The 21,853-nt window shown below is 43.5% G+C and overlaps 1 protein-coding gene across 1 annotated transcript; it reads right to left on the reverse strand.

The window, feature by feature from the left end:
- Positions 1 to 1,648: 1,648 nt before the first annotated feature.
- LOC128405984 (uncharacterized) lies at positions 1,649 to 17,301 on the reverse strand. The gene is made up of 6 exons (XM_053373037.1): positions 17,163 to 17,301; positions 14,806 to 15,054; positions 13,767 to 13,823; positions 9,482 to 9,557; positions 7,922 to 8,139; positions 1,649 to 1,872 (listed from the first exon to the last, which is right to left on the reverse strand). The coding sequence occupies exons 1-6, from the start codon at positions 17,299 to 17,301 to the stop codon at positions 1,649 to 1,651; spliced, it is 963 nt and encodes a 320-aa protein (XP_053229012.1).
- Between the last annotated feature and the right edge of the window lie 4,552 nt (positions 17,302 to 21,853).

Genomic DNA, 21,853 nt, shown 5'->3' on the forward strand with positions numbered 1-21,853 from the left:
CGGATTGAGAAGGCGATTGGGCCGCATTCGGCCCCTGGGACTTAGGTTGCCTACCCATGCTCTCGGCCATTCCCCCCCTCCCATTTTCTTAAATCTGAGTCTCCAAAAATAGGGGGCGTCTTATACTGTGGGCCATCTCCTCTCTCCTCTCCCCCCCCCCCCCCGGTTTTCTTAAACCTGAGTTTCCAAAAATAGACTGAAAAACATGACAGCTTCCACTGTCAGGTGAGCGGCTTTCTATTCCGCCATCTTGGCATTTTATCCGTATTTAAATTTGCAATACTCACAGTCAAATGAACGTTGCAGATAGAACTGCTGGCTCCTATGGCAGCCAAACGCTAAAGTCGACGTGAATTTAAAAACATGCAATTTAAAAAGAAAGCAGAAATGAGATTTTTGCATGGTAGACCTAGGTAGAGAAGTTTCTGCAAATTCCTTCGACCAATTTCATGGCTGTCTGTCGAAAAGTGCCTCCGAGCATGCGAGTCTTTCCAGTGAAAACAGAGTTAAAGCTTTGCTTTCCAGAAAAAAAAAGCAATGCAAATCGCCAGATGATTTTTGCACCCAAACGGGAGTCAGAGGCCCACGTTCAGGATGCAAATTTAAAATGCGGTAAGAAAAGGAGAAAAAATATAAACATCCAGTTGTGTTCTCACTCATGTTCTCAGGATGACCATAGTGATAAGACCTGCAAGAATCAGAGGAAAAAATCCAGTTATTTCAGCTTAACCCGAGAAATAACCCACACCGAGAGGCATGAAAGCTTGTTCACCGGGAGCCAGATGCACGTTTGTTAATATTTGTGAAATGTAGTTTGCAAAGACAACTGATCTTTGTACAAACGCCTAAATATCAGGGGGCTCAGATATACTTTCAGTTGCAATCAGGGTGGATTGGATTCAAATCAATTTCAATCACGATTTCAATCACTAGTCAGTAAGACTTGATTTAAATCATATTTTTTTCTACAGAAAGGTTCAGCCTTGCTGCCATCCTCTTCATATTTGACAAGCACAGGAAGGTTTCCTTTTTGGAATAAGTTACAGAAAGGTTCAGCCTTGCTGGCATCCTCCTAATATTGACAACCAGAGGGAGGTTTCCTTTTTGGAACAGTAAAATTTCAGAATCGTTTTTACAGTTCTATCAAAAATGACTGATTTGGTTCTACTATTCGAAATACATTGACAGATAATGATGAAATGTTGGTGAGGTTTCATAAGCTAACTGTTTCTATTTGGACAGCTTTTCTGCTGTACTTAATTGAAAGGAGAGAAAGAATCATTTCCTTCATCACAATTTAAACCATTTATTTAACTAAAGCAATAACATGCTAGCATATGGACCCATGTTTGTTAACTGATGGGGTTGAACGTTTTTTTAAAAACAACTTAAGACTGAGTTTTAGCACACATTAAAAACTTAAATCCTTATTTCCTGATGAATAGCTTTTGGACTATAATGTAACCTAAAAGGAAAACTATAGAAAGATTCTTCCTCCAAAAGCATTTTATTTCAAAAATCCGATTTTTAAAAACTTTTTTAAAAAAACCATTGATCGTTATCCACGCTGGTTGCAATTTTGCTGGCATGGGCCTCACACAGTGACTCGATTATAGGTTGTTTTTTTAAAACGTTTCTATACACATTTTCATTTTTTCACTTGGTCCTGCCCCAAATCACATAATGTAATGACAACAAAAAGATGCGTACCTAATACGTAAGCTGCTACTAACTTTTGATTCACACTTAAGTGGAGGTAGAGAGGCACGAGGGAACCCCCTTCTCCCAATGTGGGAAGCATGAGAGCCGCAATGCACACGATTCCGAGGAACACGGTGAGCAAACTCGGCCCTGATGAGGCAATTCTGTTTTCTGGAAAAAGGAAAAGGCATTTGACATTATGGAAAGGGGCAGAATTTCTTTCCTTTCCTTTCTTCCCCCACCCTTTTATTGAATTTAGTAAATAACAAAACTTTTTAAAAAAATCTTTATTATGTTGCAAAGTAAATAAATCAAAACAAAACCATACATAAAGAAAAATATCCAATAAAACAGAAAGAAAAAAAGAAGAAAAAGAAAAAAGTAGACAGTTAAAGAATAAAGAAAAGTATAATATTTCAATACAATAAACACTATTTTAAATAATAATAATAATAATAATAATAATAATAATAAGACTTCCATCACTCTCACATTTCCTTTCACCTTTTATATTTTATCTGTATTTCAGTATTATTTTCCTCTTAATATATAGATTTGTATATATGTATATTTTCCCTTTTCTATTCACGAGGTCATTCTAGACACAGCCAAATTTTTACTTTTGAACCTTGTCTTTCTGAATAGTCATTCAAGCAATTCCATTCCTTCTTGACTGTATTCATTGGCTTTAGTCTTATTATATCCATAAATTTGGCCAGTTCCAAATATTCACATAATTTACATAACCATTCCTCTTTGGCCGGTACCTGGTTACCCTTCCAGTACTTAGCCACCAGAATTTTCGCCGCTGATGTCGCGTACAGAAAAAAATTAGTTTTTTCTTTTGGAATACAGTATCACTGTTCAATATTCCCAAAAGATATGTTTCTGGTCTTTTACTATGTGAAGTTCTTAGTATCTTTTTTATTTTTTCATGAATCATGTCCCAGAACTTTCTGATCTCTGGACATGTCCACCACATATGGTAGAAGGTTCCAATCTGTTTTGTGCATCTCCAACACTTATTACCAAGCGATTTGTTCATTTTAGCCAATCTCTCTGGTGCTTTTCTCTTATTAAATAACATACTGTAAAATTTATATTTTTTTCTCCACAGTTTTTATGAATGGTATAATACAGGCATGTCCAATAGGTAGATCGTGACCTACTTAGACCTGAACCCCCCCAAAACAGGGGTATGTCACTGCCCGTTTTTAACTCTGAGTGGATCACAGTCTCTTGGGAGTTCGCCACCCCTGGTATAACAAAAAGTACAAATGACTATCCCAAAATACAGACGTGCCTTCACACTGGCCAGATTGGATGTGATGCCCTCTGCCGTACTTGAGGGCAGATACCAAAAGATTCCAACTGAGAAACGACTCTGCCCCTGTGCAGATGGCAATCTGGAAACAGTGGCTCATGTTTTCCTGTCCTGTTCTGTCCCCTTTATAAAGCTCTGAGGAATGAGATCATCACCCCACTCTTACTTACCATCCCAGGCCGCCCATCTGTGGCCACATTGTTTTTTCTTTTAGCAGATCAAAATGATCAGACAACAGCAAAGGTTGCTAGGTTTATCAAGGGTGCAATGAGATTAAGGGACACTATCTGAACAATAATCTTGGCCCTTTTTACCCATTGTTGTCTTTTTAATTGTATATATTGCTTGTTTTATGTTGCTATGGCCATTGGCTAATGCGAATAAAGTTTATCTATTTATCTACAAATGAGATCCACTTCATTCCTAAATGTTTCATTTCACCAAACAATCTTGCTTTCCGTCAAATCCACCCTGCCAGAATGGCTAGGACTTCAGGGGTCGGCAGACTTTTCTGGCAGGGGGCCAGTCCACTGTCCATTGACTATATTTTGAAAAATCAATAAAAAAATGAAGAAATTCCTATGCCCCACAAATCACCCAGAGGTGTGTTTGAAATAAAAAGGCGCATTCTACTCGTGTAAAAACACGCCAATTCCTGGACTGTCCGCTGGCCAGATTAAGAAGGTAATTGGGCTGGATTCAGTCCCCGGGCCGTAGTTTGCGGACCCATGGATTAGAGCAGGGGCCGGCAAATTTTTTTTGCCACGGGCCGGTCCACCATCCCTAGCAACTTGAGGAGCCAGAGAAGCAGCACCAGGGGGGGGGGTGGAGCTGGAAGAAGAGGCGAGGGGGGCAAGTAGTCCTCCCGAGCCCCACCTGCTGCAGTTACCTCCTGGAGGCTGCCACCACTACTGCTGCTGATTCTCGTGAGTAGGCAGAGCGAGCTCGTCCGCTGCACTCTCCGGCCCACAGGAGCAGCAGGGCGGCGGAGTGCGAAAGGGCTGGCTCCGGAGAGGGGCTGCTCAAAATGGCACTCAGCCAGCCCCCTTCCTCCTCTAGGCAGGGTGGGGAGAAGCAAGGAGGAAGGAGGGATTTAAATCACTAGTCAACAAGACTTGATTTAAATCTTTTTTTTTTACAGAAAGCTTTAACCTTGCTGGCATCCTCTTCATATTGACAACCAAAGGAAGGCTTTCCTTTTTTTTTTGAATCATAAAATCCCTTAGTTTTTTGTTTTTTTGCTTGTTTTTTTACAGAAAGCTTTGACCTTGCTGGCATCCTCTTCATATTGACAACCAGAGGAAGGTTTCCTTTTTGGAATTTGGAGGCACACCATACCATCATTTGCTAGACTAAGCTTGTAAGGTGACTTGATGTTACACCGTCATAGTACTATAAAAGAAGTAATTGCAACAATAAATGATATGCTGTGGGAATGAGAATTTAAAGGACTACAAGGTGCTGGGTGCTGGTGGAGGAGAGTCAAATGGGTATGGTCCTCCATCCTTCCTTTCTTTCTGACCCTTTCCCTTTACTCTCTTTGGTTTTGGGGGGTGAACTGTGTGTACCTTTTTGTCTGTTTGTAAATATGCTTAAATAAAACATTTAAAAGTCAAATGAGTGTGGTACTTGATCCTTCCCCCCCTTCCTGACCCCTTCCCTTTACTCTCTGGTTTTTTGTAGTTAAGTGCAGGCTTCCTCAACCTCGGCCCTCCAGATGTTTTGAGACTACAATTCCCATCATCCCTGACCACTGGTCCTGCTGCCTAGGGATGATGGGAGTTGTAGGCCAAAAACATCTGGAGGGCCGAGGTTGAGGAAGCCTGGGTTAAGTGTGTGTACCTTATTAGTATGTAAAATTTTATTTATACCCCGCCCTCCCCAGCCAAGACCAAGCTCAGGCCGGCTAACCTCAAATATCAAATACATGAAAACGCAACCAAATGATTAAAACACAGCTTAAAAATTAGAACCAGGATAAACTTAAATGGCTGCCCATGAATTACAACCATAGGGGTCGGGGACCTCAAGTATTCGTAAGGGCCAGCTATCCGTTTTGGTCCCACATGAGCCGATAAAAGGGCCAAAGAGATAACTTACAGGGTCCCATAGAGGGGGGGGGGGTTCAAACTGGGCCCGGACCGAGGGCCAGGTGGAACAGCTCCGTCTTGTAGGCCCTGGTGGAAGGACGTCAATTCCCGCAGGGCCCTGGTCTCCTGCAATAGAGCATTCCCCCAGGCCGGGGCCAAAGCTGAAAAGGTCTTGGGCCCTGGTTGAGGCCAGTTGAACTTCCTCGAGGCCTGGGACCTCCAAGATATTATTTGCAGACCCTAAGGTCCTCCACGGGGCATGCCAGGAGAGGTGGTTCCGTAGGTACGAGGGCCCTCGGCTGTATAGGGTAAGGTTACCAGGCGACCCTGTTTCCCGGGGACAGTCCTTGGATTTACAAATCTGTCCCCTGACAAAACCTATCCCCTTCAACTGAAGTTGCAGTGTCCCCGGATTCATGGGGGGGAAATCCAGTAACGTTAGTATAGGGCTTTAAATTATGGTTACCAGATGTCCCCGTTTCCCGGGGACAGTCCCCGGATTTACAAACCTGTCCCCGGATTTAATGTCCCTGGATTTATATTGTTGTTGATTTATTGGTTGGGAATGAACGAGGTGTGATTGGTTCAATGGCACAAGGCACATCATATGGCTGCTGAGGCTGCCACTGCCGCCGCCACTGCCAAGGGGGAACTGGGGACGCCCGGCATGTCAACTGGGGGAACTGCTGACACACACACACACCGCGACCCAAATCAAGCCGGGGGCGAGACCGCCCGGCGACCCAGCTGACTGCTCAGTGGCGCTCCAGGGCAAGAAATACCACGGAGCCGACACAGGGAGGAGGAGGAGAAGGAAGAGAAAGAGGAAGGCAAAAAAGAGGGGAGCCCTGACTTTGCTGTGCTGTCACCGAAGAGGAGAGCACCAGGAGGCTGAGGGCACGTGGCCGAGCTCCGGCCCGAGCCAAGCCTACTCCACAGCGGCTAGCGCAGGCTTCCTCAACCTCGGCCCTCCAGCTGTTTTGAGACTACAATTCCCATCATCCATGACCACTGGTCCTGCTAGCTTGGGATGATGGGAGTTGTAGTCCCAAAACATCTGGAGGGCCGAGGTTGAGGAAGGCCACACGACAGAGGAGACCACAGAAGTGAAGAGGGTACTTCTTATTTTTTTTAAAAAGTAACTTTTCTGTTAATAGCTTTTTTTTTCTCTTTCCAAAAAAAAAGTGTCCCCGGATTCTTTGGAAAACCTTACTTGAAAGCAGGCATCTGTCAGGACTGGTCGTTGTCCTCTTCAGATCACCACACAAATGCTTCTTGTTCTTTTATAAAACTTTTTATTGCGTATTAACAAAACATTCTTATAAACGGTTCTTAAATATTATTCCTCAGAGTCACTTCTTTCAGATACCTTCTGAGCTCTGCTTCTCCATGACCAGCCACTCTCAAAATGGCGAAGGCGCCCTTCCCTTCACTTTCCCGCTCTTTTTTCTAACCTCCTGGCTAGAGCTGGCTTGTATCTCCCCTCCTCCGAATCTGAGCTAGAACTTAACCCTTGCCTTTCCTGGGAACAGCCGGTCCCTCCCTGTTGTTCCTGTTGCTCTCTTCTCAATTCACTGCTCTCCTCCCCCCCTTGGGGAATGCTTTCTCCCTCTGGGAAACTGGAATCTTCTAACTCTAACTCTTCCCTGACAGCATCTCCAACCTTTGGCCACAGGCCAAAACATCTCAAGGGCCACAGGTTGGGGATGCCTGCTTTAAAGGTGAAAACCAGCACCTAAAACCTGACCTTGTGCTCCACCAGGAGCCAGTGCAGCTGGCATAGTGCTGGGTGGATGTGGTCCTGCGGCGGGGAGTGTTCTGCACCCGCTGGGGTTTCTGGGTCGGCTTCGAGGGCAGCTCCGCGTAGAGCGAGTTATAATAATTGAGCCGGGAGGTGACCATTGCATGGATCACAGTGGCTAAATCAGGGCGAGGGAGGTAAGGAGCCAACTGCTTAGCTTGGCGGAGATGAAAAAATGCCACCTTTGTTATAGCTGCAACTTGCGCCTCCGTATTGTCTGCTTGTAAATATACTTAAAGAAATAAGAAAAGGCAACTGGAAATTATGTGTGCAACAAAACCGGCAAGAATTCTACTAGCACCAGCTAGGAAGACGGAAGAAAGCCCAATGAAAAAACAGTGTCAAGAGAAACTCCTGGGATATGCAGCATTAGCCAAATGATCAGATAAATTACACAAAAGGGACAACAAAGACTTTAAAAGAATTTTGAACCATTTACGATATATATGAAGAAACAACACGAAGAGTTGGACTCATTGGCAGGGTTTCAGTAAACATTCACAAGTGTATATAACATGGGTAGCCCAATCGCCTTCTCAATCCAGCCTGCAGACGGTTCAGGAATCAGCATGTTTTGACATGAGTAGAATGTGTCCTTTTATTTAAAATGCATCTCTGGGTTATTTGTGGGGCAGAGGAATTTGTTCATTTTTATAAAAAAAATAAGTCTCCAAATATATATATATAGTCTCCAAAATATAGTCTGCCCCCCACAAGGTCTGAGGGACAGTGGGCCGGCCCCGGCAGAAAAAAAATAAGACGCAGGATGAAGAAATTGAAAGTAAAACCAAGTGGAAGGATAAGGGAAGTCCAGGGGAGGGGGGCAGGAAAAAATGGGAAATTGTTGGAGAGATATTTCATCAAGGATGTATATATCGCAAAACCAATAAAAACCGTTTAAAGGAAAAAAAGTAAATATGCTTAAATAAAACAATTTTTAGAAAGAAAGAGGCAGGTACCGGTATATAGCACCAAAAAGCAATGGCGTTCCAAGCACCCAACTACCTGGCTGGCATAAAGCCTGCTCGAAAAAGACGCTCTCTGCCAGGTGCTCCGTGATCCTCTTCTCCTCCTCTTCCTTTGGCTCTTTCGCCGCCGGAAGCAGCATGGCGATAACCTCTTTCCTCCCCAACGCTTTCCTCTGGCTCTGCTCGGAGACCAGGAGCCGAAACTTGTCAATCACACCATAGTGGCAAGGTTGGACGTCTCGGTGACGGATCACGCTGTAACGGGAGGAGAGTGTGAACGGCCATATTTCCGTTTTTAACACGTTATTGCTTTTTTTTTGTTTTAATGTTTATTAAATTTTCTTTTTTTCCTTTATAACAAGCATCCCCAACCTGTGGCCCTCCAGATGTTTCGGCCTACAACTCCCATGATCCCTAGCTAACAGGACCAGTGGCCAGGGATGATGGGAATTGTAGTCCAAAACATCTGGAGGGCCGAATGTTGGGGCTGCCTGCTTTATAACAACCAAATAAAATTTCTTTATCAAATATATCTTTTCTCAAATTGAGCTTTGCCTTCCTCCTGTTCCCCTCCCTGATTTCCATATGCAATCACTTTTATCTTCGCATTTCTAAATCACCCTATTTACCTTATCTCAGGCTTCCTCTCAATATGGACAGAGGAAGGTTTCCTTTTGGGAAAGGTTCAGGCTTGCTTGCATCCTCTCAATATGGACAAGTGGAGGAAGGTTTCCTTTTGGGAACCATAAAATCACCCATTTCCTACCACCCTTCTGAGAAATACCCCACCCCACCCTCCCACTATATATCAGGGTCTGGGGACTTCTGTTTCAGTGTATTTGAAGAAGAGCGCCTGCACATAAAAGCTTAGACCCAGAACAAACTAAGTTGGTCTCTAAGGTGCTACTAGACAATTTTCATTTTTTTATTATTTCAGCTATTTTTGTTCACCTGCATAATCTCCCTTGCTTTTTCCTGCCGGACTATTTGCAGTTGTTCACAGTCGCCCACAGGTTGACCAATCCCATTGAGTTCTACTACCCTTTGTAGAAAAACCCCGCCCCACCCTCCCACTATATATCACGGCCTGGTAATAGTAACAAATAATAAACTTTGATTTGTATCCCGCCCTCCCCGGCCAAAACCGGGCTCAGGGCAGCTAACATCAAATATGTAACACTGGTATAAAATCAAGCAATAACGAAATTACCTCCTGAAAACAAGTCAGGATCAAATTAAAATCCAATTAGATGGCTTTCTGCAGGATTAGGGTTGGGAACAGTAAACGCTCATCAGGCCCAACTATTTGCGCTGCTCTTATATGGGCCTGGGAGGCCTCTTTTCATACTAGTCCTTATACAGACTTCAGTTTCCGTGCATCTGAAGAAGTGCACATGCACACGAAAGCTCAGACCCAGAACAAACTTCACTGGCCTCTACGTTCCTCCTGGACCATTTTTCTTTATTTCCCCCACCCTGAGATGTCTTGATAAGGGTGGACTGTACATCTAATAAAGGGAAGATTGGCCTCTGGAAGGCAGGTTAGTGGTTGCTACTCATTACAAGCCAACAAACCCAAAACCAGCTTTTTACTCACATGTCAACGCAGCACTGAGGCTTCACCGCACCCACTGCATCGACCACAATGTATTTATTTGGGGTTGTGCAAAGAACTGAAAGAAAAGAAAAAGGGCCGTCATTCGATATCAGCCAATTGCCAGGAACTGGCACAGAAGCGAAGCTCAACATCAGGCACAGGCAAACTCCGGCCCTCCAGTTGTTTTGGGACTACAACTCCCATCATCCCTAGCTAATGGGATCAGTGGTCAGGGGTGGTGGGAATTGTAGCCCCATCTGGAGGGACAGAGTTTGCCTATGACCTACATTTTTTTGACATTTACTTCACCTACCGCAGGGATGGCCCAACTCGGCCCCCCCAGCTGCTTTGGACTACAATTCCCATCATCCCTGACCACTTTTTTAATAAAGAATTTATTGAACAAGCAAAGTCTTAAAATACATGCACCGGGTTGGTGCCTCCGGTAATGGCAGAATTCTTCTGATCGGGAAGAATTTGCCCCATGGGAATTTGGGTCTGGCCGCCACGGCGAAGGTGGAGACCCGTAAAAAATCACAGGCGGGAGAAGCCTGTGAGCGTGGGATTCGGCGGGCACCTTTTGCGCCTCCCCTACTCACGGGGAAACCCGGTTTCGGGGATCCGGAGCGACGTAGGGTGAGCGGCGCGGTGCTTCGAATCGTCTGCTTCTTCCACGGAGCGAAGCCGCATAGCTGTTGCCGGAGAGCACTGACATTTTCCTGTGGACAATTTGACTCCAAAGTAATTACCCGTGAGTAGAGCTGAAGTGGTAGAATTGGATTTTTAAACCTTTAATTTGGCATCGAAATGGGGAGGTTCAATACAGGAAGTCCGCCTCCCCCTTTTGTAAATAGACTGAAGCAATGAGGTTGCAAGCTGAAGCCTTGGAAAGCCTTTTGTAAGAGACTAAATTTCCATCGGCAAAGAACATTAAACTCCCCCTTGGAGACAGGAGAAGAAGGGGGGGAAGTGGTGGACTGAATATGCCTGTAGGAGAGAGCGAAGAGAGCTAAAATACCGCCGCTCTGACCCTGGAAACAGGCAGCTAGCAGGATTGATGTCTTTTGGAATGTTCATTGACAGCGTTTAGAACGTTCATTGACAGCTAAACAAGAGAATACATTGTTTCTACTGTCTCCAGCTGTTTTTAAAAAAAGGAGTAAAAGTAACTGAAAACTGAGACTAACTTTGGATTATTGGAACTGTGCTTAAAAGAGGACATTACTGATTAATACAAATAGAAACTGTTTCCCCCTAGTGGAAGCTTTTGAAACTGGTTGCTTTACAAGAGCTGGGCTAGGGGAATTTCCAGCTGCAAGATAAAAAACTGTGAGACTCTGGGATTGACCTTGAATCTTTTAAGTGCTATGGCAAATGGAAAGGAAAAAACAGACCAGTCAACTGCTGAAAAAACATTAAGGTCTGGGAGGACTTGGCAGCAACCCAGGAGAGGCTCAACATCAGGCCTCCCTGCCTCTTCAGCTGCTGCTTCTGTACCAGTACACTCAAAACCAAGAGGAATGTCGACAGAAGAGGCCTTAGCGGTTGCATTAGTGAAGATAAACGATTCGCTGGAACAGCTTCACAAGAAAACAGACGTGATAAATGCGAAAGTGGATGCTGTAAATATTAAAATCGACTTAATTGCAGAGAGTATAAATAATCCGGGACAAAAGGTGAATACCAATACAGAAACCATCCAGAAATTGATACAGGAATCTACTTTGATACGGCAAACTGCAGATGAAGCCAGGGAGAAAGTCGTTGCTGCTGAATGTAAAGCAACACAACTGGAGAGAGAGAGAGTCCCAGCCCTACAGAGGCAACTTGATGAACGTAAGTTGACGCTTGTTATGATTGAACTTAAAGAAAAACAGACGAATTTGAGGATCAGAGCCCTACCTGAATTGGAAAAGGAAAGCTTGACAGAGTTTCAGGAGGAGACAGGACTAACATTGGTTGAGAAAGAGAGGTATTTGGGGGTTAGCGTGACTGCCAAAAATGTGAATCTATTTAAGGATAATTGTGAAGGACGTTGGATTGAAGTGAAGGGGGATTTGGAAATATGGACAAATTTGAAGTCGTCATTGTTGGGCCGAGTTGCTGTGGGGGGGATGAGTGTTGCTGTGTTGCCGGGGATGTTGCTTTTGTTTCAAACATTGCAAGTTTTGGATGGGATGGATTGTTTCAGGAGGCGGCAGAGGGATGTTTTCAGATTTGTTTGGCAGGGCAAGAAGCCTCGAGTAAAATTTAAGATATTGACTGATGCCAAAGGAGGTGGATTTGCCCTGCTAGACCTTAAACTTTGTTGTGAACCAACTGCTTTTTGCTGGCTGAGAGAACGGCTGCTTCTTGAAAACACGGAAGTGTTGGATAATGGCAGATGAAGTTGATGGACTATATGGAATTGGCGGAAATGACTGGCAAAATCCGAGACCAGGGAGAAGAGTCGGTGGAAGAAGACTGGAAAAAGTTTAAAGACTATTTACAGAAATATTGTAAAATTAATGAATGTTAGAAGAATGTTGGAATGAAGTTATATGGCTTTAGTAGAAATGTTATAAGGAATTAAGTATAAATAGATTAATAGAATATTAAAGGAAAAAATAAGGCTAGAATGTGTTAAGATAATTATAGGATAGAAAACAGAGGAAGATGGAAAGGAATTGCTGAAACAATTAACAGAAGTGGAATACAAAAAGGGAGGTGTGAGGAGGTTGTTGAAATAAGTGAATGAAAGATAAGATATTGAAAATGTTTGAGGTGTTTTAAATTGTTTTTGTTTGTTTTTGTTTTGTTTTGTTAGTTTAATGTGCTAGTGTTATGTAGTGTTTTTGTATTGTATTGTTCTTTTTTTTGTAGTGTTTAAATGGTTGGAAAAGTAATAAATATTATTTTAAAAAAAATACATGCAATACCAGCAAACAAACATAAAAATTATTGAGAGTATACATACAAAATAACAAAAATAAAGGAAAAAGAGAGGGAGAGGGGAAAAAGAAAAAAGAAAAGAAGAATAAATGAATAGAGTCAAAAACATAGTAATAGCTCATATTTTAGTCAGCAAAGAAAAGAAACTTCCAACTATACCCATGGTACTAATTTTCAAATAAACTATTATTTACAGTTACACAACGTTGTTTTTCGTTAACTGTTGGGGAAACGCTGAAGACCATTGTAATTTCAAGGAGCTAGATGACATGCCTCTTTCCCTTTACATTCCTGGTTTTAAATTTGCTGATTCATGCTGGTATAACTTGTTTTCCACACACCTGTTTCAGGAGTTTCCTGGGTCTCCTGTGTTCTAGGTGCTGATTGGCTAGTGGGGAGGATACCCAATTGCAGTGAATTGGGTTGGAGACGCTCAGCTGCTCCGCATTCCTGTTGAGTCACAACCCGTGTCCCAGGCTGATCATGAGTGATCCCTGCTAACCAGGTGCAGTCAATCAAAGTTGGCTATAAAAGCTGTAGGTTGAAGGGGCTCACAGAGCTTCTTCACAGATTGAGGTACCAGATACTGTTGGCTGGGTTCTCTCTTGCTGCTCTACCTGGAGCTCCAGGCAGCTGAAGGGGAGATTGTGTGTGACTTCTGTCAGGTATGCTGTAATTTGTGTTTTGTATGCCTGCTGCTATCTGTTAACCTTATGCAAATAAAGCATTACTTATTCTTCATCCACTGGTGTGTTTATTGGCTCCAGATCTAGAAAGAACCCTGCCCTTGGCAGAACATTAACTTAATTTAACTTTAACGTGTACTTTGTATTACAACGCTCATTCAATATCCTCCAGAAAACTTTTACTATTGCAGTACCCTTTGAGATATTAACCAATCCTTATTTACTTCTTGTTTTGTATTTCCTCTTCCTGACCCCATTCTCCTTGCTAATTGTAAGTACTCTTATCTATTTGGCTTGCCATTCAGTCTTTGAGGGGACATCATCCCTGACCACTGGCCCTGTGAGCTAGGGATGATGGGAGTTGTTGTCCCAAAACAGCTGGAAGGCCAAGTTGGGCCATGCCTGATCTAGACTCCCAAGTTATTGTAACCCACCCAGGGACTTTCAGGCAAAAGGCAGGTCAGAAAGTGAATAAAAGGAAGTTGAGGCAATCCCTCCTCCCCAAGCAAGCCCTTCAATTGAATTGTACCTGAGACGCACCTTTGAATTTTAAGGCAAATTCATAGGGGTTATAGAGAGTCAACACCTGTTTGTGGGTCGACTGGTCGTCCGCGTAAAAGATAAGCTCCGTGGGGAACAGGAATACGGGAAGGGTTCCTTCCACTAACTCTGGCTGCCGTTTTTGCTGCTGCATTGGCCCCGAGTCGTCCTCCCCGCTGCGCCTTCTGCTCACAGGACCGCTTCGTCTCCCCAAGCGTCTTGTCAGAGCAATTTAGGAATCCGAAAGCATTTTGGCAAACCTATAGGCAGAAAAGACAACAACGGTAAAGGTCAAAGGCTCTGGTTCGCATACTTTGGCAGCCAGGTGGATATATATTAATATATAGCAAGCTTCCTAAACCTTGGCCCTCCAGATGTTTTGAGACTACAATTCCCATCATCCCTGACAACTGGTCCTGCTAGCTAGGGATCATGGGAGTTGTAGGCCAAAAACATCTGGAGGGCTGAGTTTGAGGAAGCCTGATATATAGAAACAATCATAATATTGTTCATAGTTGTTTCAAATGGAGGACTTCTTGTTTCACAGCTCCTACTCTTGGCCACTATACTCCATACCGCTATTAATAAAATTTGGCCCCTCCAGCTGTTTTGGGACTACAACTCCCATCATCCCTAGCCAACAGCACCAGTGGCCAGGGATGATGGGCATAGTAGTCCCAAAAAAGCTAAGGGGGGGTCATCCCTGACACAACTCCGGGAACTCCGCCACGGGAGAAGGAGGCGCTGCCCACCACTGCCCGGGACCCCCAAGGCGAGAGAGAGTGACCGCCAAAGGCATGACGACGACGACCCCCCCCAAAAAAGCCAGGCCCTCCTCGCCCTCAGCGAGGTTCGCCTGCTTCTTCGAGAGTCATTTCCCCCAGGAAGCCCCCCCCCCAACGGCCCAAGACCCCCGATCTCCGCCCCCCCCCCCCCGCAGAGGAGCGCAGCTCCTTCCCCTCAAGCCCGAGGAGACCCGCTTTTGTTTCGGGGTCGGGTCGCCTCGCAGCTGTTTCGGGACTACAACTCCCATCAAGGAGCAAGAGGTGAGGAATGGTGGGAATGGTAGTCTCCAAACAGGCCCCTCAGCGGGAAGGAAACCCCTGAGGGCATTCCTGGGGGGCGGCAGACCCCCGCTCCCTGCCCTCACTCACCCCTCGGACAGACCCGCCGCCGCCGCCTCTGGGCTATTTCGGTCACCTAGCGCCGCTTCTCCGACTCTCTCCCTCGGCTCAGCGGATGGGCCCGCCCATTTCCCCGCCCCTTTTTGTGTCACCAGTCGATAGGGCTGCCGGGAATGTGAAGCGGGAGGCGGCAAAAGGGCGCGAGAGGCGGCAGGGGGCGGGGCGGTGGGTGGTGCTTCCCCGACGCGTGCACAGAGAGGAGGGCCTCGCTCGGGCCGCCCATCGTCGCTTGCTGCGGTGATGGGAACAAGGGCTGTTGTTTCTGTGGAGGCTGCGGATGTGCGTTTCCCTCGCCCGGCCCGTCCAGAAAGAGGGTCGTCCTCTCCCCGCCTCTCACGGTATGTAGTGAAAAACGACAATAAACAACGCGCGGGCGCACACACACAGAATCGCAGGTTGGCTGGCGAATGGTGGCCGTCCAGCTGTTTTGGGACTACAACTGCCTTCATCACTAGCTCACATGAGGGTCTGGGTTAAAGGCGGATCTAGACGGATCCTCATGGATCCTCCCTTTTTTAAAAAATAACCCCAACAAATGCAGTGTCAAATCACACCTGGAAGGCACGCCTACAGACTGGACTATAAAAACGTGGATCCAACACTTTGCCGCGCTGCAGCAGCACAAAAACATGGATCCGAGGCATGGATCCTCATGAATTCATACGATTTTTATATTGAAACAAAATAAAAACACCATGATACTGTAGACCACTTCTTAGTCTGTAGGCAGAACCAAAAAATTCACGCACCCACTGTTTCGTGGTGCCGCAATGGCGCAAAGACATGGTTACAAAACACGGATCCTCATGGATCCTCATGATTTCTGCACTAGATCAGCCCAAAGTCACCATCGGATCAAACATCATGGCCATGGGCACAGCATCCACCACAAAAAATCACGGATCCATGGCTTCCTGGCCATACCGTGGCCCAAAAACATGGTTTTGAAGCACGGATCCTCATGGATCCTCACGCTTTTTCCATTGGGCCACCCCAAACTCAACGTCAAATCACACATCATGTCCTGAGGTACCGCCTGCACCACAAAAAAGTAGGATCCACGGCTTCCTGGTCGTACCGTGGCCCCAAAACGTGGTTTTGAAGCACGGATCCTCATGCTTTTTGCATTGGGCCAACCCAAACTCATTGTCAAATCACATGTTACAGCCTGGGGCACAGCCTGCACTACAAAAAACTCAGATCCACGGCTTCCTGGCCACTCCATGGTCCAAAAACATGGTTTTGAAGCATGGATCCTCATGATTTTTGCATTGGGCCACCCCTAAATCACCATCAAATCACACACCATAGCCAGGGGCACATCCTGCAACACAAAAAACTCAGATCCATGGCTTCCTGGTCGCACCGTGGAACAAAAACATGGATCCTCACCACAAAAATCATGAGTTGCACTACAAAAATCACAAAAATGCCCTTACCTGCACTGTTAATGTCTCCACTGGAAAATTATTATTAGAGCCGAAAAGAGAATATATGACTATATATAGTACCAAGATATGGTTCATATTCAAGAACAGATCAAATACATGCCAAAGTATTAAAGAGGAGAAAAAATATGAAACTGCTTACATACTGTCAACTAATATCCAGATTCAAGAAAGACTGTATGGAAAACATTTTTTAAAAAATTATTTTTATTGAGATTTTCAGTTAAACAGAAAACAAACCAGAACAAACAATCAAAAACTAAAACAAATACTCTTAACAATCGTTCTTTGGTACCATCATCTTATTTACATTGCGTTGGATCACGCCTCGACTTCCTTCCTATCCCGTTGCGGTTTTCTTGGTATACTTCTACTCTTACAGTTTCTGTTCCAATTATGTACACGTCACAAGGTTTACGTTAAGCCTACTGTAGTTTTTAAATTTCTACAATTACTTTCAATATATGTCACAAATTTACTCCATTCGTCAATAAACTTTGTACCTTCTTGGTGTCTAATTTTATGTGTCATTCTTGCTAATTCTGCGTATTCAAATAATTTTACTTGCCAATCCATAACCGTAGGGATCTCTGCTGATTTCCATTTTTGAGCTATCAATACCCTGGCCGCCACCGTCGCATATTGAAACAATCTCTGATCTTCCTTTTTAATTTCGTCACCTATTATTCCTAACAAAAATGCCTCCGGTTTTTTTGAAAAAGTATATCTAAAAATTTTCTTTAATTCGTTATATATAAGCTCCCAAAAATTTTTCATTTCCTCACAAACTCACCACATATGGTAAAGATCCCCATCCTTCCGCTTACATTTCCAGCATGTGTTTCCAATTTTATACATTTCCCCCAATTTTATACATTTTCCCCAATTTTACCAGTGTACCATCGGTACATCATTTTCTCCAGGTTTTCCCTTAATGTGACGCATGCCGTGAACTTCATTCCTTTATTCCATAGCCTCACCCACTTGTCGTACTCTATGTTATATCCAAAATCAATTGCCCATTTTACCATCACCTCCTTTATCAACTCATTTTTTGTATCCCATTCTAACAAAAATTATACATCTTAGATAAAAGTTTGGTTTTTCCTTCTAGAATTTCTATCTGATATTTAGATTTTTTTCTCATTCATCCCCAATTTTTTATCTTCATTCCAAAGTGCATTTATCTGGTGGTCTTGTAGCCAACCTGTCAATCTATCTTTCAATTCCTCATAAGTTCTAATCTTCCAACCTTTTTCTGTTTTTACCAATAAATCTTCATATGTTAACCTTTTCCCCTCCATGTTCAATTTTTTTATTGTTAAAATATCTACCGGGAATAACCACCAATGGGGTGTTTCTTTCTAGAAGTTTTTTGTTTTTCTCCCAAACTTCGTACAGGGCTCCTCTAAAAATATGATTTGAAAAACCTTTGTGAACCTTTTCTTTGTTGAGCCACAAGTAAGCATGCCAGCCATATCTATTATTAAAGCCTTCTAAGTCCAACAAGTCCGAATTTTCTAAAACAATCCACTCTTTAAGCCAACATAAACAGGAAGCTTCATAGTATAATCTTAGATTTGGCACTCTTTCTCTCCGGTCTGTAAGTAGTTGGTATTTAATTCTCGGCCTCTTTCCCTGCCATATGAATTTTGAAATATTTTTTTGCCATTCCTTAAATATCGAAGGCCCCCTGATTATCGGAATAGTCTGAAATAGGAACAACATTTTTGGGAGAATATTCATCTTGATTGACGCCATTCTTCCGGACCATGAAAGCTTTAACCTATTCCGTATATCCAAATCCTTTTTAATCTCTTTTCATGTAGGTATATAATTTATCACTGATTAAACTGATATTTTTCGATGTCAACCAGATACCTAGATATTTTACTTTTTTTACGACTTTAATTCCATATTTTTGTTCTAATTGCTCTCTTATATTCCTATCCATATTTTTAACCAGCATTTTAGTCTTTATTTTGTTTAATTTGAAACCTGATAATTTGCCGAATTCCTCTAATTGTTCCAAAACCTTACCGACGCTTGTTTGTGGTTCTTCTAAGGATAACACCAAGTCATCTGCATATGCCTTCAACTTCTACTCCTTGGTACCAATTTTGACCCCCCGTATCTCTGGCGTAGTTCTCATCCTGTTTGCTATTACCTCTAAAACCATTATGAATAGTAAAGGGGATAGAATAATAATATAATAATAATAATAATTTATTATTTATACCCCGCCCATCTGGCTGGGCCTCCCCAGCCACTCTGGGCGGCTTCCATAAAAACCAAAAATACAGTAAAATATCACACGTTAAAAACTTCCCTGAACAGGGCTGCCTTAAGATGTCTTCTGAATGTCAGGTAGTTGTTTATCTCTTTGACATCTGCTGGAAGGGCGTTCCACAGGGCGGGTGCCACTACCGAGAAGGCCCTCTGCCTGGTTCCCTGTAGCTTTGCTTCTCGCAATGAGGCAGCCTTGTCTTGTTCCCTTCATAATATTAAATGAATCTCTCAAATTATTGTTAACAATCAATTTAGCTGTTTGATTAGAGTAAATCGCTTTTATGCCTTTCATGAAAGTGCCCTCTATCCCCATTGTCTCCATGCTCTTTAACAGAAACTGCCATGATACGTTATCAAATGCTTTTTCGGCATCTATAAATATTAGGGCCGCCGGTATTTCATTTTTGACTTCCAAATATTCTATAATATTTATGATATGCCTGACGTTGTCCTTAAGTTGTCTATTTGGGAGAAATCCAGCTTGGTCTTTATGTATAAAATCCTTTAAACAATTTTTAAGTCTGTTTGCAAGTATTTCTGCAAAAATATTATAATCATTGTTTAACAATGAAATAGGTCTGTAATTTTTTATATTCAGTCTATCAGTGTCTGGTTTAGGAATCAGGGTTATATGCGCTTCCTTCCAGGTACCTGGTATATTCCCTCCTTGCAAAATGTTGTTCATCACATCACATAACACACATATAATATTTGGCCGGTAATCCGTCCGGGCCTGGGGCTTTACCTAATTTCATCTTTTTTATCGCTTCTTGTATTTCTTCTTTCGTAATTGGTTTATTCAATTGTGCCTTTTCTTCTTCTGTTATGTATTTTCCTTTGTAATCTTCTAAATATTTTCCTATTTTGTTTGTTTCTTCATTTTCTCTTTTATATAGTTTTTCATAATATTTATGGAATGATCTCTTTATTTCATTCGAATCTTCTATTTGACGTCCTTCAACTTTTATCTTATTTATTACACTTTGTTTTTGTCTTTTCCGTAACTGCCATGCCAAAAATTTTCCTGTTCTGTTGGCTGATTCAAAAAATCTCTGCTTCATTGATTTTATTTTCCATTCTACCTCCTGATTTACCAGCATTGAATATTGGGTTTGTAACATTTTAATTACTTGTTTATTCTGCTCGCCTTTGGGTTTTATCGTTAAATTCTTCTCACATTCTCCTAATTGCGTTAGAATATCTTCTTTCTTCTTTTCTCTTAATTTTCTTCTATAGCTGTTTTGCTGTGTTAGGTGACCCCTCATGACGGCTTTGCTTCCGTCCCAGACTATGTCAATATTAATATCATTATTTAATTTCCATTTAAGATATTCTTTCAGGGTGTCTTTAGCTTTTTCAATTACTTCGGAGTTCTCAAAAAGATTTTCATTCATCCTCCATCTATATATACTTTGCACTTTACCTTTTATTTCTAAGACTATGGGGTTATGGTCTGATAGAGTTCTTGGCTGTATTTCACATTTCAAAATTCTTGGAGTTAGGTACCTTGAGGTCCAGACCTGATCTATCCTCGCCCAACTCTGGTGAGGTTCCAAAAAGAATGTAAATTGCTTTGTACTTGGATGTTTATCTCTCTAAACATCTATTAAGTCCAGATTTTCCACCAAATTGAACAAGGACCTTGGTAATTTCCCTTGATTACCTTTCTTCTTTTCTGTTAGCCTATCCAATTCTGACTGTACCACTCCATTGAAATCTCCTAATAAAATTATTTTTTGATCCTCTATTTCAATCAATGTGATGGCCTGGGAATCCGATTCAGAGGCAGAGGGTGTGTGAGTTTCTTTGTGGCTGATTAGCTGCTCTCCGGTGTGCGCAGTTTGATCCATCTTTTAGATTTAGGGGAGCTAGTCTCAAACGTTTGTTGGGAGAGACCTAGGTTTTTTTGCGGGAGGTTATTTGTCCTGTCTTCACGCTTTTTAAGATGGAGGACCACTGTAGCCACCCCCAACGACATGTTTTCAAGATGGAGGGTGAGGGAACAGCTGCAGTCGCCTGCGGTTCCTGCGCAATGTTTGCCATCTTGCCAAAGGTTGCAGGCAGCTTTACCTGCAGCAATTGTATGTTGATTGCCCTCTTAGAAGACAAAGTCCAGCAACTGGAGGAACGTGTAGCTACGCTCCAAAGAATTAGAGAGCTGGAGCTCTTCTTGGAAGCAACAGAGAACACCGTCTCCACCAAGGAGGAGACAGGGGACGCCCCTGAGAAGGAGGCTAGTTCACCAACACAGGTGCCAGATATATGGAGAAACGTGACTCAAAGAAGTAGGAAGCCCAGGGTTCGCTCTGATTGTTTAGAAATACACAATCGCTTTGAAGTCCTCTCCCCTAGCATGGAAGACGAAGAACAGACTCCATTTGAGGATCTCTCCCTCATTACAGTCGATCAGGTATATGAAGACGAGCAGCAAAGTCAGTCCTCAGGGAATGTGCAGGCGACCTTGGAACGGACAGCTCACGGAAGAACCCCGACCAAACCTAAGAGGAGGCGTGTAGTGGTGATAGGGGATTCCCTACTGAGGGGAACAGAAGCAGTGATCTGTGGGCCTGACAAGATGTCTCAGGAGGTGTGCTCTCCCCGGGGCTAAGATCCAAGATGTAACTGAATGACTGCAAGGAATCATAAAACCCACTGACAAATACCCCTTCCTCTTGGTTCATGTGGAAACCAATGACACTGCAAGCAATAGCCTCCAGAAGATCAAAAGAGACTACGAGGCTCTGGGCAGGAAATTGAAGCAATTAGACTTCCGGGTTGGCGCCATCGTCTAATGGCGGATTCCCTCCGAGCTCCGGAGGGAATTGGCTCAACAGGGGTTGGGTTCTGCCGCGGCGGCGACGCGGGGACCCTCAGAAACCACAGGCGCTGAAGCCTGTGGACCTGGTGACTCGGCGGGCACCATTTGCGCCCCCCCGACCCGCAAAGGAGCCTTTTTAAAGGCTCTGGAACGGGGGACGGAGAGCGGCGTGGTGCTGTGAGTCGACTGCTTCCGCTGCTGAGTGAAGCCGCATGCCATGGACGGAAAGCGCTAACTTCTTCCTCTGAACATTTGGATTAAAAGCAACAACCCGTGAGTAACACGGTAATTGGACTTAAAAGGGAAATTTTCTTTGGGAATTAGGCACGATCGGGTAAGGTGCTAAGAGGAAGTCCGCCTACCCGCCTTGTAAACATCGTAAAGCAAGGATTTTATTACTAAGGTTGTGAGAATACCTTTCTTCTTTGTGGAGAAAAGCAATTAACTCTACGTTGGGGCAATTTAAGTGATTGTGC

The sequence above is a fragment of the Podarcis raffonei genome, chromosome W (genome assembly GCF_027172205.1).
Source record: "Podarcis raffonei isolate rPodRaf1 chromosome W, rPodRaf1.pri, whole genome shotgun sequence".
Taxonomy (NCBI): Eukaryota; Metazoa; Chordata; class Lepidosauria; order Squamata; family Lacertidae; genus Podarcis; species Podarcis raffonei.